The sequence below is a fragment of the Mirounga angustirostris genome, unplaced genomic scaffold (assembly GCF_029215605.1).
Source record: "Mirounga angustirostris isolate CCGP_5_RB_7025 unplaced genomic scaffold, mMirAng1.0.hap1 SCAF_9, whole genome shotgun sequence".
Lineage (NCBI taxonomy): Eukaryota > Metazoa > Chordata > Mammalia > Carnivora > Phocidae > Mirounga > Mirounga angustirostris.
The window spans coordinates 45899999-45911568 of record NW_026991717.1 but is presented as its reverse complement, the minus strand read 5'-3'; the positions used below and the strand labels follow the sequence as shown (position 1 = coordinate 45911568).

General features: G+C 38.6%; 1 protein-coding gene across 13 annotated transcripts in view; it reads left to right on the top strand.

Annotated features, from left to right (window-relative positions):
- FAM81A (family with sequence similarity 81 member A) overlaps positions 1-10582 on the top strand; it is a 129248-nt gene extending 118666 nt beyond the window's left edge. For all 13 annotated transcript variants that reach the window (XM_054513510.2, XM_064570401.1, XM_054513506.2 and 10 more), the window contains one exon: positions 9895-10582. In XM_054513510.2, the coding sequence (XP_054369485.1) occupies positions 9895-10019 (125 nt within the window). In that variant the 3' untranslated portion in view covers positions 10020-10582. The remainder of the gene's footprint in view (positions 1-9894) is intronic.
- Positions 10583-11570: the final 988 nt, after the last annotated feature.

The window sequence follows — 11570 nt, the reverse complement described above, 5'->3', positions numbered from 1 at the left end:
CCTTTATCTGATAAGACATTTGCAAATATCGTCTCTGTTGGTTGTCTTTTGGTTTTGTCGACTGTTTTCTTTGCTGTGCAAAACTTTTTATCTTGAAAAAGTCCCAATAGCTCATTTTTGCTTTTGTTTCCCTTGCCTTTGGAGACGTGTCTAGCAAGAAGTTGCTGTGGCTGAGGTCACAGAGGTTGCTGCCTGTGTTCTCCTCTAGGATTTTGATGGATTCCTGTCTCACAGTTAGGTCTTTCATGCATTTTGAGTCTATTTTTGTGTATGGTGTAAGAAAATGGTCCAGTTTCATTCTTCTGTATGTGGCTGTCCAATTTGCCCAACACCATTTGTTGAAGAGACTGTCTTTTTTCCACTGGGTATTCTTTCCTGCTTTGTCGAAGATTAGTTGACCATAGATGTGAGGGTCCATTTCTGGGTTCTATATTCTGTTCTGTTGATCTATGTGTCTGTTTTTGTGCCAGTACCATACTGTCTTGATGATTACAGCTTCGTAATACAGCTTGAAGTCTGGAATTGTGATGCCACCCGTTTTTTTTTTTTTTTTTAAACATTCCTTTGGCTATTTGGGATCTTTTTTGGTTCCATACAAATTTTAGGATTATTTGTTCCAGCTCTGAAAAAAATTGATGGTATTTTGGTAGGGATTGGATTGAATGTATAGATTGCTCTAGGTAACATAGACATTTTAACAGTATTTGTTCTTCCAGTCCATGAGCATGGAACGTTTTTCCATTTCTTTGTGGTCTTCCTCAATTTCTTTCATGAGTGTTCTATAGTTTTCTGAGTACAGATCCTTTGTCTCTGGTTAGGCTTATTCCTAGGTATCTTAGGGTTTTTGGTGCAATTGTAAATGGGATCAACTCCTTAATTTCTCTTTCTTCTGTCTCATTGTTAATGTATAGAAATGCGACTGATTTCTGTGCATTGATTTTATATTCTGCCACTTTGCTGAATTCCTGTATGAGTTCTAGCAATTTTGGGGTGGAGTCTTTTGCATTTTCCAGATAGAGTATCATGTCATCTGCAGAGAGTGAGAGTTTGACTTCTTTGCCAATTTGGACGCCTTTTATTTCTTTCTGTTGTCTGATTGCTGAGGCTAGGACTTCTAGTACTATGTTGAACAACAGTGGTGAGAGTGGACATCCCTGCTGTGTTCCTGACCTTAGGGGAAAAGCTCTCAGTTTTTTCCCATTGAGAATGATATTTGCTGTGGGCTTTTTGTAGATGGCTTTTATGATATTGAGGTATATACCCCTCTATCCCTACACTGTGAAGAGTTTTAATCAAGAAAGGATGCTATACTTTGTCAAATGCTTTTTCTACGTCTTTTGAGAAGATCATATGGTTCTTATCCTTTCTTTTATTTATGTAGTGTATCACATTGATTGATTTGTGGATGTTGCCTTGCAGCCCAGGAATAAATCCCACTTGGTTGTGGTGAATAATATTTTTAATGTACTGTTGGATCCTATTGGCTAGTATCTTGGTGAGAATTTTTACATCCATGTTCATCAGGGATATTGGTCTGTAATTCTTTTTGTTTGTTTGTTTAAAGATTTTATTTATTTATTTGACAGAGAGAGAGACCGTGAGAGAGGGAATACAAGCAGGGGGAGTGGGAGAGGGAGAAGCAGTTCTCCCGCTGAGCAGGGAGCCCGATGTAGGGCTCAATTCCAGGACCCTGGGATCATGACCAGAGCCAAAGGCAGATGCTCAACGACTGAGCCACCCAGGTGCCCCTGTAATTCTCCTTTTTGGTGGGGTCTTTGTCTGATTTTGGGATCAAGGTAATAATGCTGACCTCATAGAAAGAGTTTGGAAGTTTTCCTTCCATTTCTATTTTTTGAAACAGCTTCAGAAGAATAGGTATTAATTCTTCTTTAAATGTTTAGTAGAATTCCCCTGGGAAGCCATCTGGCCCTGGATTCTTATTTGTTGGGAGGTTTTTGATTACTGCTTCAATTTGCTTGCTGGTTATGGGTCTGTTCAGGTTTTCTGTTTCTTCCTGTTTCTGTTTTGGTAGTATGTACATCTCTAGAAATGGATATTTATTCCTGATTGCCTAATTTGTTGGCATATAGTTGCTCATAATATGTTTTTATAATTGTATTTCTTCAGTGTTGGTTGTGACCTCTTCTCTTTCATTCATGATTTTATTTACTTGGGTCCTTTCTCTTTTCTTTTTGATAAGTCTGGCCAGGGGTTTATCGATCTTATTCTTTCAAAGAACCAGCTCCTAATTTCGTTGATCTGTTCTGCTGTTCTTTTGGTTTCTACTTCATTGATTTCTGCTCTAATCTTTATTAATTCTTTTCTCCTGCTGGGTTTAGGCTTTATTTTCTGTTCTTTCTCTAGCTCTTTTAGGTGTAAGATTAGGTTGTTTATTTGAGACCTTTCTTGTTTCTTGAGAAAGGCTTGTATTGCTATATACTTCCCTCTTAGGATCACCTTTGCTGCATCCCAAAGGTTTTGAACCGTTGTGTTTTCATTTTCATTTGTTTCCGTGAATTTTTAAAATTCTTCTTTAGTTTCCTGGTTGACCCATTCATTCTTTAGTAGGATGCTCTTTAGCCTCCATGTATTTGAGTTCTTAACCAAATTTCCTCTTGTAATTGAGTTCCAATTTCAAAGCATTGTGGTCCAAAAATATGCAGGGAATGATCCCAGTCTTTTGGTACTGGTTGAGACCTGATTTGTGACCCAGGATGTGATCTATTCTGGAGAACGTTCCATGTGCACTCCAGAAGAATGTGTATTCTGTTGCTTTAGGGTGTAATGCTCTGAATATATCTGTGAAGTCCATCTGGTCCAGTGTGTTATTCAAAGTCCTTGTTTTCTTGTTGATTGTCTGCTTAGATGATCTGTCCATTGCAGTGAGTGGGGTCTTAAAGTCCCCTACTATTATTGTATTATTATCAATGTGTTTCTTTAATTTTGTTAATAATTGGTTTATATAATTGGTGCTCCCATTTTAGGGGCATAAATATTTACAATTGTTAGATCTTCTTGTTGGATAGACCCTTTAATTATGATATAGTGTCCTTCCTCATCTCTTATTACAGTCTTTGGTTTAAAATCTAATTTGTCTGATATAAGGCTTGCCACCCCAGCTTTCTTTTGATGTCCATTAGCATGATAAATGATTTTCCACCCCTTCACTTTCAATCTGGAGGTGTCTTTGGATCTAAAATGAGTCTCTTGCAGACAACATATTGATGAGTCTTTTTTATCCAATCTGATACCCTGTGTCTTTTGACTGGGGCATTTAGCCCATTGACATTCAGAGTAGCTATTGAAAGATATGAATTTAGTGTCATTGTATTGCCTGTAAGGTCACTGTTTCTGTATATTGTCTTTGTTCCTTTATGGTCTCTGTTACTTTTGGGCTCTCTCTTTGCTTAAAGGATCCCTTTTAATATTACTTGAAGGGCTTTAATGACCACAAATTCTTTTAGTTTCTGTTTGTCCTGGAAGCTTTTTATCTCTCCTTCTATTTTGAATGCCCATCCTAACTGGATAAAGTATTCTTGGCTGCATATTTTTCTCGGTCAGCACCCTGAATATATCATGCCAGTCCTTTCTGGCCTGCCAGGTCTCTGTGGATAGGTCTTCTGCCAATCTAATGTTTCTACCCTTGTAGGTTATGGACCTCTTGTCCGGAGCTGCTTTCAGGATTTTCTCTTTGTCTCTGAGATTCGTAAGTTTCACTATTAGATGTTGGGGTGCTGGCCTATTTTTTTTTTTAAAGATTTTATTTATTTATTTGAGAGAGAGAATGAGAGAGAGAGAGAGAGCACATGAGAGGGGGGAGGGTCAGAGGGAGAAGCAGACTCCCCACTGAGCAGGGAGCCCGATGCGGGACTAGATCCTGGGACTCCAGGATCATGACTTGAGCCGAAGGCAGTTGCTTAACCAACAGAGCCACCCAGGTGCCCAGGGTGCTGGCCTATTTTTATTGATTTTGAGGGGTGTTCTCTGGACCTCCTGGACTTGAATGCCTGTTTCCTTCCCCAGATTAGGGAAGTTCTCAACTATAATTTGCTCCAGTTTACCTTCTGCCCTCCCCCACCTCTTTCCTCTTCTTCTGTGATTCTAAATATTCTAATATTATTTCACTTTATGGTATCATTTATCTCTCAGATTATCCCCTCGTGATCCAGTAGTTGTTTATCCCTCTTTTTCTCAGCTTCTTTATTCTCCATCATTTGGTCTTCTGTATCACTAATTCCCTCTTCTGCCTCATTTATCCTAGCAGTTAGAGCCTCCATTTTTTATTGCATCTCTTTAATAGCCTTTTTTCAACTTGATTAGATTTCAGTTCTTTTATTTCCCCAGAAAGGGATTCTCTGGTATCTTCTGTGCTTTTTTCAAGGCTAGCTAGTATCTTTATAATTGTTATTCTGAACTCTAGTTCTGACATCTTACTAATGTCTGTATTGATTAGGTCCCTGGCAGTCAATACTGCCTCTTGTTCTTTTTTGGGGGGTGAGTTTTCCATCTTGTCATTCTGTCCAGAGAAGAATAGATGAACAAGAGAACAAAATACTAAAATGGCAACAACGACCCCAGAGAAATATATGCTAAACAAATCAGAAGAGACCTGAAACCAAAAAGAAAAAAAATTTTTTAAAAGAATATAATCAGACAGGTGAACAGAGCAGAGCAATATACTAGATCCTGTGTGTATTTTGATCTGTTTGTTCGAAAACTAGATCCCGGGCGCCTGGGTGGCTCAGATGGTTGAGCGTCTGCCTTCGGCTCAGGTCATGATCTCAGGGTCCTGGGATCGAGTCCCGCATCAGGCTCCCTGCTCCTTGGGAGCCTGCTTCTCCCTCTGCCTCTCTCTCTCTCTCTCTCTCTCATGAGTAAATAAATAAAATCTTAAAAAAAAAAAGAAAACTAGATCCCAAAATTGTAAAGAAAGAAAAATTTATATATGTAGAAAAATAAAATTAAATACAATGAAAGGATATAATGTAACTGTAAAAATGAAAGTTAAAAGACCAAAACAAACCAAAAGGGAAAAAGAAAAAGAAGGTATATAAGCAGACAGGTGAACAGAAGCGAGCACTATACCATATCCTGAGTATATTTTGGTCAGTTTATTAGAATAAACTACATCCCAAACTTGAAAAGAAAGAAGAACTTATATACATACAAAAATAAGATTAAATACATTGAAAGGATAGAATGTAACTGTAAAGATGAAAATTCAAAAAGACTTTAACAACAACAAAAAAAAAAGTAAAAAAAGAGAGAGAGAATATGATCAGACAGTGAAGAGAGCCATACACTAGATTCTGGGTGTATTTTGGTCTGTTTGTTAGAAGAAACTGCATCCCAAAATTGTAAAGAAAGAAAAACTTATATATATACAAAAATAAAATTAAATACAATGAAAGGATAAAATGTAACTGTAAAAATGAAAATTAAAAAAGATTAAAAAAATGAGTTGATAAAATAAGAAATTGGTTGGGATGCCTGGGTGTCTCAGTTTAGTGTCTGCCTTTGGCTCAGGTCATGATCCCAGGGTCCTGGGATCGAGTCCTGCATTGGGCTCCTTGCTCAGCAGGAAGCCTGTTTCTCCCTCTGCCTGCCACCTCCCCTGTTTGTGCTTGCTCTCTCTCTCTGGCAAATAAATAAATAAATAAATAAATAAATAAATAAATAAATAAATAAATAAATAAAATCTTAAAAAAATAAGAAATTGGTTGAAAAAGGAAAGAGGAAAAAAATTAAAATTGAAAGACTAGAGAATCATGGGGAGAAAAATAATGAATTCTATATACTATATTCCCGCAGCACTAGAGTTTTGCAATTCTCTATGACCAGTAAACTTGGTTTTAGCCAGATGTTCTTGCTGATCTTCTGGGGGAGGGGCCTGTTATGCTGAATCTCAGGTGTCTTTGCCGGGGGTGGAATTGTACCGCCCTTGCCAGGGGCTGGGCTAAGTAATCTGCTCCTGTTTACTCTCTATGGCTTTTGCTCTCTGAAGGCTTTCTGTGCAGCTTTAGAGAATGAGAATGAAAATGGCGGCCTCCAATCTCCAGCCCTGTAAATGGAAGCTCAGGGCCCCACTCCTCAGTGTGCCTGCAGGGAAAAACAGTCGATCACTCCTGTCTCCCTGGTCTCCATCTGCTCTCTGTGCTCCCCCAGCCTGTGACTGAGCCTTTCTATCTCAGGCACATGACCCCATTTCAGTCTCTGAACCCCGCAAACCCCTGTGGCATGCACCCATGCCGCTTCTCCCAGTGAAGGAAGAGGGGTCTCACCTCTGTTCACTACTTCCTGGGTCCCTGCTCGGGGGGCAGTCGCCCAACTGTGCCACGGTTCATGGTTTATGGCAACCCTGAGCTGAGAGCCCACTCCTGGGCTCACTGATTGCAGCCGGCTTCCCTGCTCTGATGCCTGGGAGCTCTGCCGCACTCAGGCACCCCTGTTCTTTCTGTGACCCCAGGGATCCTGAGACCACACTGTCCCACCTAGGATTCCACCCCACTTCCCCACCTGAGCGCCTTTCAGGCAGGGACATCCCTCACCAGAGCAGACTTCTAAAAGTTCCGTTTTTGTGCTCCGCTGCTCTATCGCTTGCCGGTAGCAGGCTGATGGAGGCTCCTCCCCCCGCCGTCTATCTTCCCATATGTCGCCTTGGATTCACTTCTCCACACCTCCTACCTTGCAGAAAGTGGTCACTTTTCTATTTGTAGAGTTGCAGGTATTCTTTTCTTAGCTCTCTGGTTGAGTTTGCAGGTGTTCAGAATGTTTTGATAGCTAGCTAGCTGAATTCCTGCGACCAGACGAAACTACGGTCTCCTACTCCTCCACCATCTTGGACTCCCGCTCATGGGTTATTTTCAGTGGGATCTGAAAACCAATTAATGAGTATCCCCCTGCAACTACCTGTGAACCCGGCTAACAGTAATCACAGTGAAATGTCCTTAGGTGATTTTCTAAGTAGCTGTACTGTATTGAACTAAAGTGTTGTTTCAATTCCAAGTACATGGAAAATCATCACGAGAGACGGGCACACAAACGAAATTTGCTCAGTTTGCAACTGATGTGCACTTTCTTTAGTGCCATCTGTGGGTTCGTTAATGTTCATAGCCACAATCAGTATGCCTCAGAAATGAACCTCTATCTTGGAGTGGCTTTTGAAGGCTTATTTTATACCTCGGGCAGTATGCTACCATGGTAGCAAACGATTTTCCTCCTCTCAGAAGTCAACAGGGCCCATTAATTCACATTTGTTTAGAAGAAAGTGGTAAAGCTGATTTCCAGGTCTCAAGTACTGTCGCATATAAAGGAAGGGTTAGACAGACTTACACTGTGAGCTTAGGAATACAGTCCTGGACCCAGTATGTGGAAGTTACGTGAAGACAGAGTCTAATTCAACATGAGGCAGGAGTATCCTCAGGTAACAGGTCCTAAAAAGACACTGGTGGCTTTGTGAGCCTGAGAACTCTTTGTGACTGAACGTATTCAAGTGGAGGCTGGTTGGTTATGGTCGGGAAAGACAAGACAGTCTTACAGTGTGACGAGGGGCGCTGCATTATCTCCTAGCTCCTTCCAGTTCTGTGATTCCATAATTTTCTTCTGCAGAATCTACTTTGGCCAACATGGAAATAAAAGTAGTTTGTTATCCCAAGAATAGTTTTGTTGTCACTACCAAAAGTTTATTATTTTATTTAAGTAGAAGTCACAGGGGTGCCTGGGTGGCTCAGTCGGTTAAACGTCTGCCTTTGGCTCAGGTCATGATCTCGGAGTCCTGGGATCAAGTCCCGCATTGGGCTCCCTGCTCAGCAGGGAGCCTGCTTCTCCCTCTGCCTGCCGCTCCCCCTGCTTGTGCACTCTTTCTCTCTGACAAATGACTAAATGGAATCTTTAAAAAAAAAATAAGTAGAAGTCACAGTTAAATTTATGCATTGAAGAACTTGTGAAGATAAAAATGAATTTTCTTTCTTTGTCTTTGGGGCTATTAGAATATGGTATGTGAATATTTCATCAGTGTTTAACTTTGCATCATTCCCTGGGGCAGTTTATTCTCTTCTATTCAACATGCCATTGAGGTGGTTAATATTCAGTACCTAATAAGAAGGACATATGAGCTTTTTAAAAATAAAAAGATTTACTTTTTCTTATTCTAAAAACAATGTATTTCTTAATGGAAAATAAGAAAGCACAAAATATTTTTTAAATCCTCATAACTTCTTTCACCCAGAAGTCATCTTTATATATATCATTTTATACATATATGTGCTTTTTTGAATGAAAGCTCATGCCATACATGCTGATTTGTCACCTACTCCTTTACATGTTGTATCTTTCTATTCAATAAGACCGTTATTTTAAATAAGTAATATTTATTCCTTATATGACATGAGTTGCCAATAGAGAAAATTTTCTGAGAGAAAATTCTTTTTTCCCCCTAAAGATTTATTTATTTATTTTTAAAGAGAGAGAGAGAGTGTGTGTGAGAGCATGAGTGGGAGGGGCAGAGGGAGAGACTCTAGAGCAGACTTTGTGCTGAACATGGAGCCCAAGGCTGGTCTTGATCCCATGACCCTGAGATCATGACCTGAGCTGAAATCCAAAGTTGGACACTCAGCCAACCAAGTGAGCTACCCAGATGCCCCTGAGAGAAAATTCTAAATTTACTAATGAAGATGAGACCTTTTAAACATGTATTTTAAAAACCCATAGAGGGGCGCCTGGGTGGCTCAGTTGGTTAAGCAACTGCCTTCGGCTCAGGTCATGATCCTGGAGTCCCGGGATCGAGTCCCGCATCAGGCTCCCTGCTCGGCGGGGAGTCTGCTTCTCCCTCTGACCCTCCTCCCTCTCATGCTCTCTGTCTCTCATTCTCTCTGTCTCAAATAAATAAATAAAATCTTTAAAAAAAAATTAAAAAAAATAAATAAAAACCCATAGAAATACAGAATAGGAAATGCTTTTTTGATGGGGAATTTTTTCTTTTGTTTTGCTTTTTATTTTGAAGTTATTTCAAGTTTAGAAAAGCTGTAAGAATAGTCCAAAAATGCTATACATTTTTCATAGAGACTAACCAATTGTTAACATTTTGGAAATTTTATCTCATTGTGTGAAATTAATCTCATTGTGTGATGGGACTGTGTGTGTGTGTGTGTGTGTAAATATAGTTTTTTTCTCTAAGTCATTTGGGAATAAGTTGCAGAAGTCATGATGCCTTTTTACTCCTTTATTATTTCAATCAATATACCCTAAGGACAGGAACATTCTCTTAAATAAGTATAGTCCAATGAAATATTAATGAAATTTTTTTCAATATTCAATTTTCACTTTCACCATTATTTCCATTATAGCAGACCTTCCCTGGTCTAGGTTCTATTCCAGAATCATACAGCATAGTTAGTTATCATGTTTCTTTATTTAGTGTCTTTTAGTATGGAGCAGTTCCTTGGTGATGTTACGTCATTAAAGAATACAGGCCAGTATTTTGTGGAATTTCAGTTTGGGTCTGTTTGCTTCCTCTTAATTAGATTCAGGTTGTGCATTTTGGACAGAAATGCCACAGAAGCGGTGTGTCCCTCACGTGTCAGGGAACCTTATCAGGGATATGTGATGTTGGTTTCTCCTGGTATTGGTGACATTACGTCCGATCCCTTGGTTAAAGTGGTATCTGCCAGATTTCTCCATTGTGATAGTTCCCTTCTCTCTTTGTAATTAGAAAGTAATCTGTAGGGAGATACTATAAAACTGTGTAACTATCCTGTTCCCTCTCAAACTTTTACTCTAGTAGTTTTAGCATCTATTGATAATTTTTGCCCAAATCAACTGTTACTATATGCTGTAGAATTTGACACAGCATTGTTTTTTAATATTAACTCTTGTGAAATTTACCTCTTCTTAAAGGATTTACAGCCATCTATGAAAGCATAGGATCCCTCAGGCAAGTTCTTGAAGCCAAGATGAAGCTGGACAAGGACCAGCTGCAAAAGCAAATCCAGCAGATGCAGAAGCCAGAGGCTCCCATGTGAAGGGAGCTGGGACAAGGACCTCACAAGTGGTTTTGCCAGTGGGCCGAGAGCTGGATACCTCCTTAGCTAGGCTGTCACCGCATTCAGGAGTGTTCTCTTCATGGCGTGCATGTGCCAAGCAATGTGTTTTCATGGGTCTGAATGTTTACCTTGAGTCTCAAAAACACTTTCTTTAAAAGTATTAAGTACAATTTTTACCACTCTATTCCATTTCTCTAAATTCGATGGAATATCCTCCCTGCCCCTAGATTTGGAAAAGCTTTTATCCCCTTCATTTTATGAATGAAAAGACTTAACGACTTTCCTTCAATGCTTGACGCTCTAGCCAAGACTTTACTATTTTGAAAAATGTCATGGTGATTTTTTTTTTTAATTAAGAAACTAATGAATTGTCACAGGAATGTGTTGCTCCTCACCCTAAATTAAGAGAATGTCCTGGTAGATTAGAATTCAACCTTTTAGTCCATATTTGGATTTTATTATTGTTATCTGTGCATTTCTTATATGGTTATCTTGTAAATCTTCTGTCTTTTGTAGGGAGAAGGGATTTAACTTTTGGAAAACCACCCCCTGCCACCATTTATGTAATGAAAATAGCTTGAAGATTGATAACTTCCATATACATTGCAAATTAAAATGGAAACTTAAGACAGTTATCTAGATAATGCAAGGCACCATATCCACATCGACCACCTACTTATACCAGGTTTTAATATTGAAAACTTTTTTCAATTATCCACAGCCTGTATAGTGATAGCCATATATTTAATAATGGAATGGTGGTTAATAGTCTGTTTATTGCACAATTAATTGTTTGTTAATTATAATAGGATGTGAGAATTTTTCAGGTTTTATGATCTCCTCTCTAAATGTTTCCAAAATTGGCACAAAGTGCTAAGGTTTATATACACTTATTGTAACTGTATTCTTGTGCCTTGGTTTTACCATGTCAATGCACTGTATTCTCTAAAAGTTTTACGGACAAAATAGAAGGCATGATAATACATCAGAATTATGATGTAAAAATGGGATCCTATGTAATTTTTAAATGTTTAAAAATTTTATCACTGTTAAGACATTAATCATTCAGTAGTATTAATGAAATAGAAATTCATACTTTTGTATGGACAGAGAATCAAATTGATATTGCATTTATAACACTGTCAAGAAACTTTCATTTTGAGCAGCTTTGTAGATGATGGGTGTTTTCTTTTCAATCGCCAGATTTGATTAGTCATTGAAAATTGGCACCAGTGAAATTGTTCACCTGTGTTCGTACAAACCAATGGTGAGACGCACACTGTTCTAAACTGTGAGGGTGCCCAGGAAAAGGAAAACAATTCTTTAAAATTTTTTAAAAAATTGTTTTTTGTTTGCCAAGGACTCAGGAAAATTAAAACATTTTCTATTTTTAGGATAAATCATAAATGAAATATGTAACTGGCTATTACTGTTTACCCATATAAAATATGCTGCTAAAGTTCATAGTATATTACCTTCAATGGCTGGACAAAAATTCTTTAAAAATTTGGACCTGAGAAATCATATAAG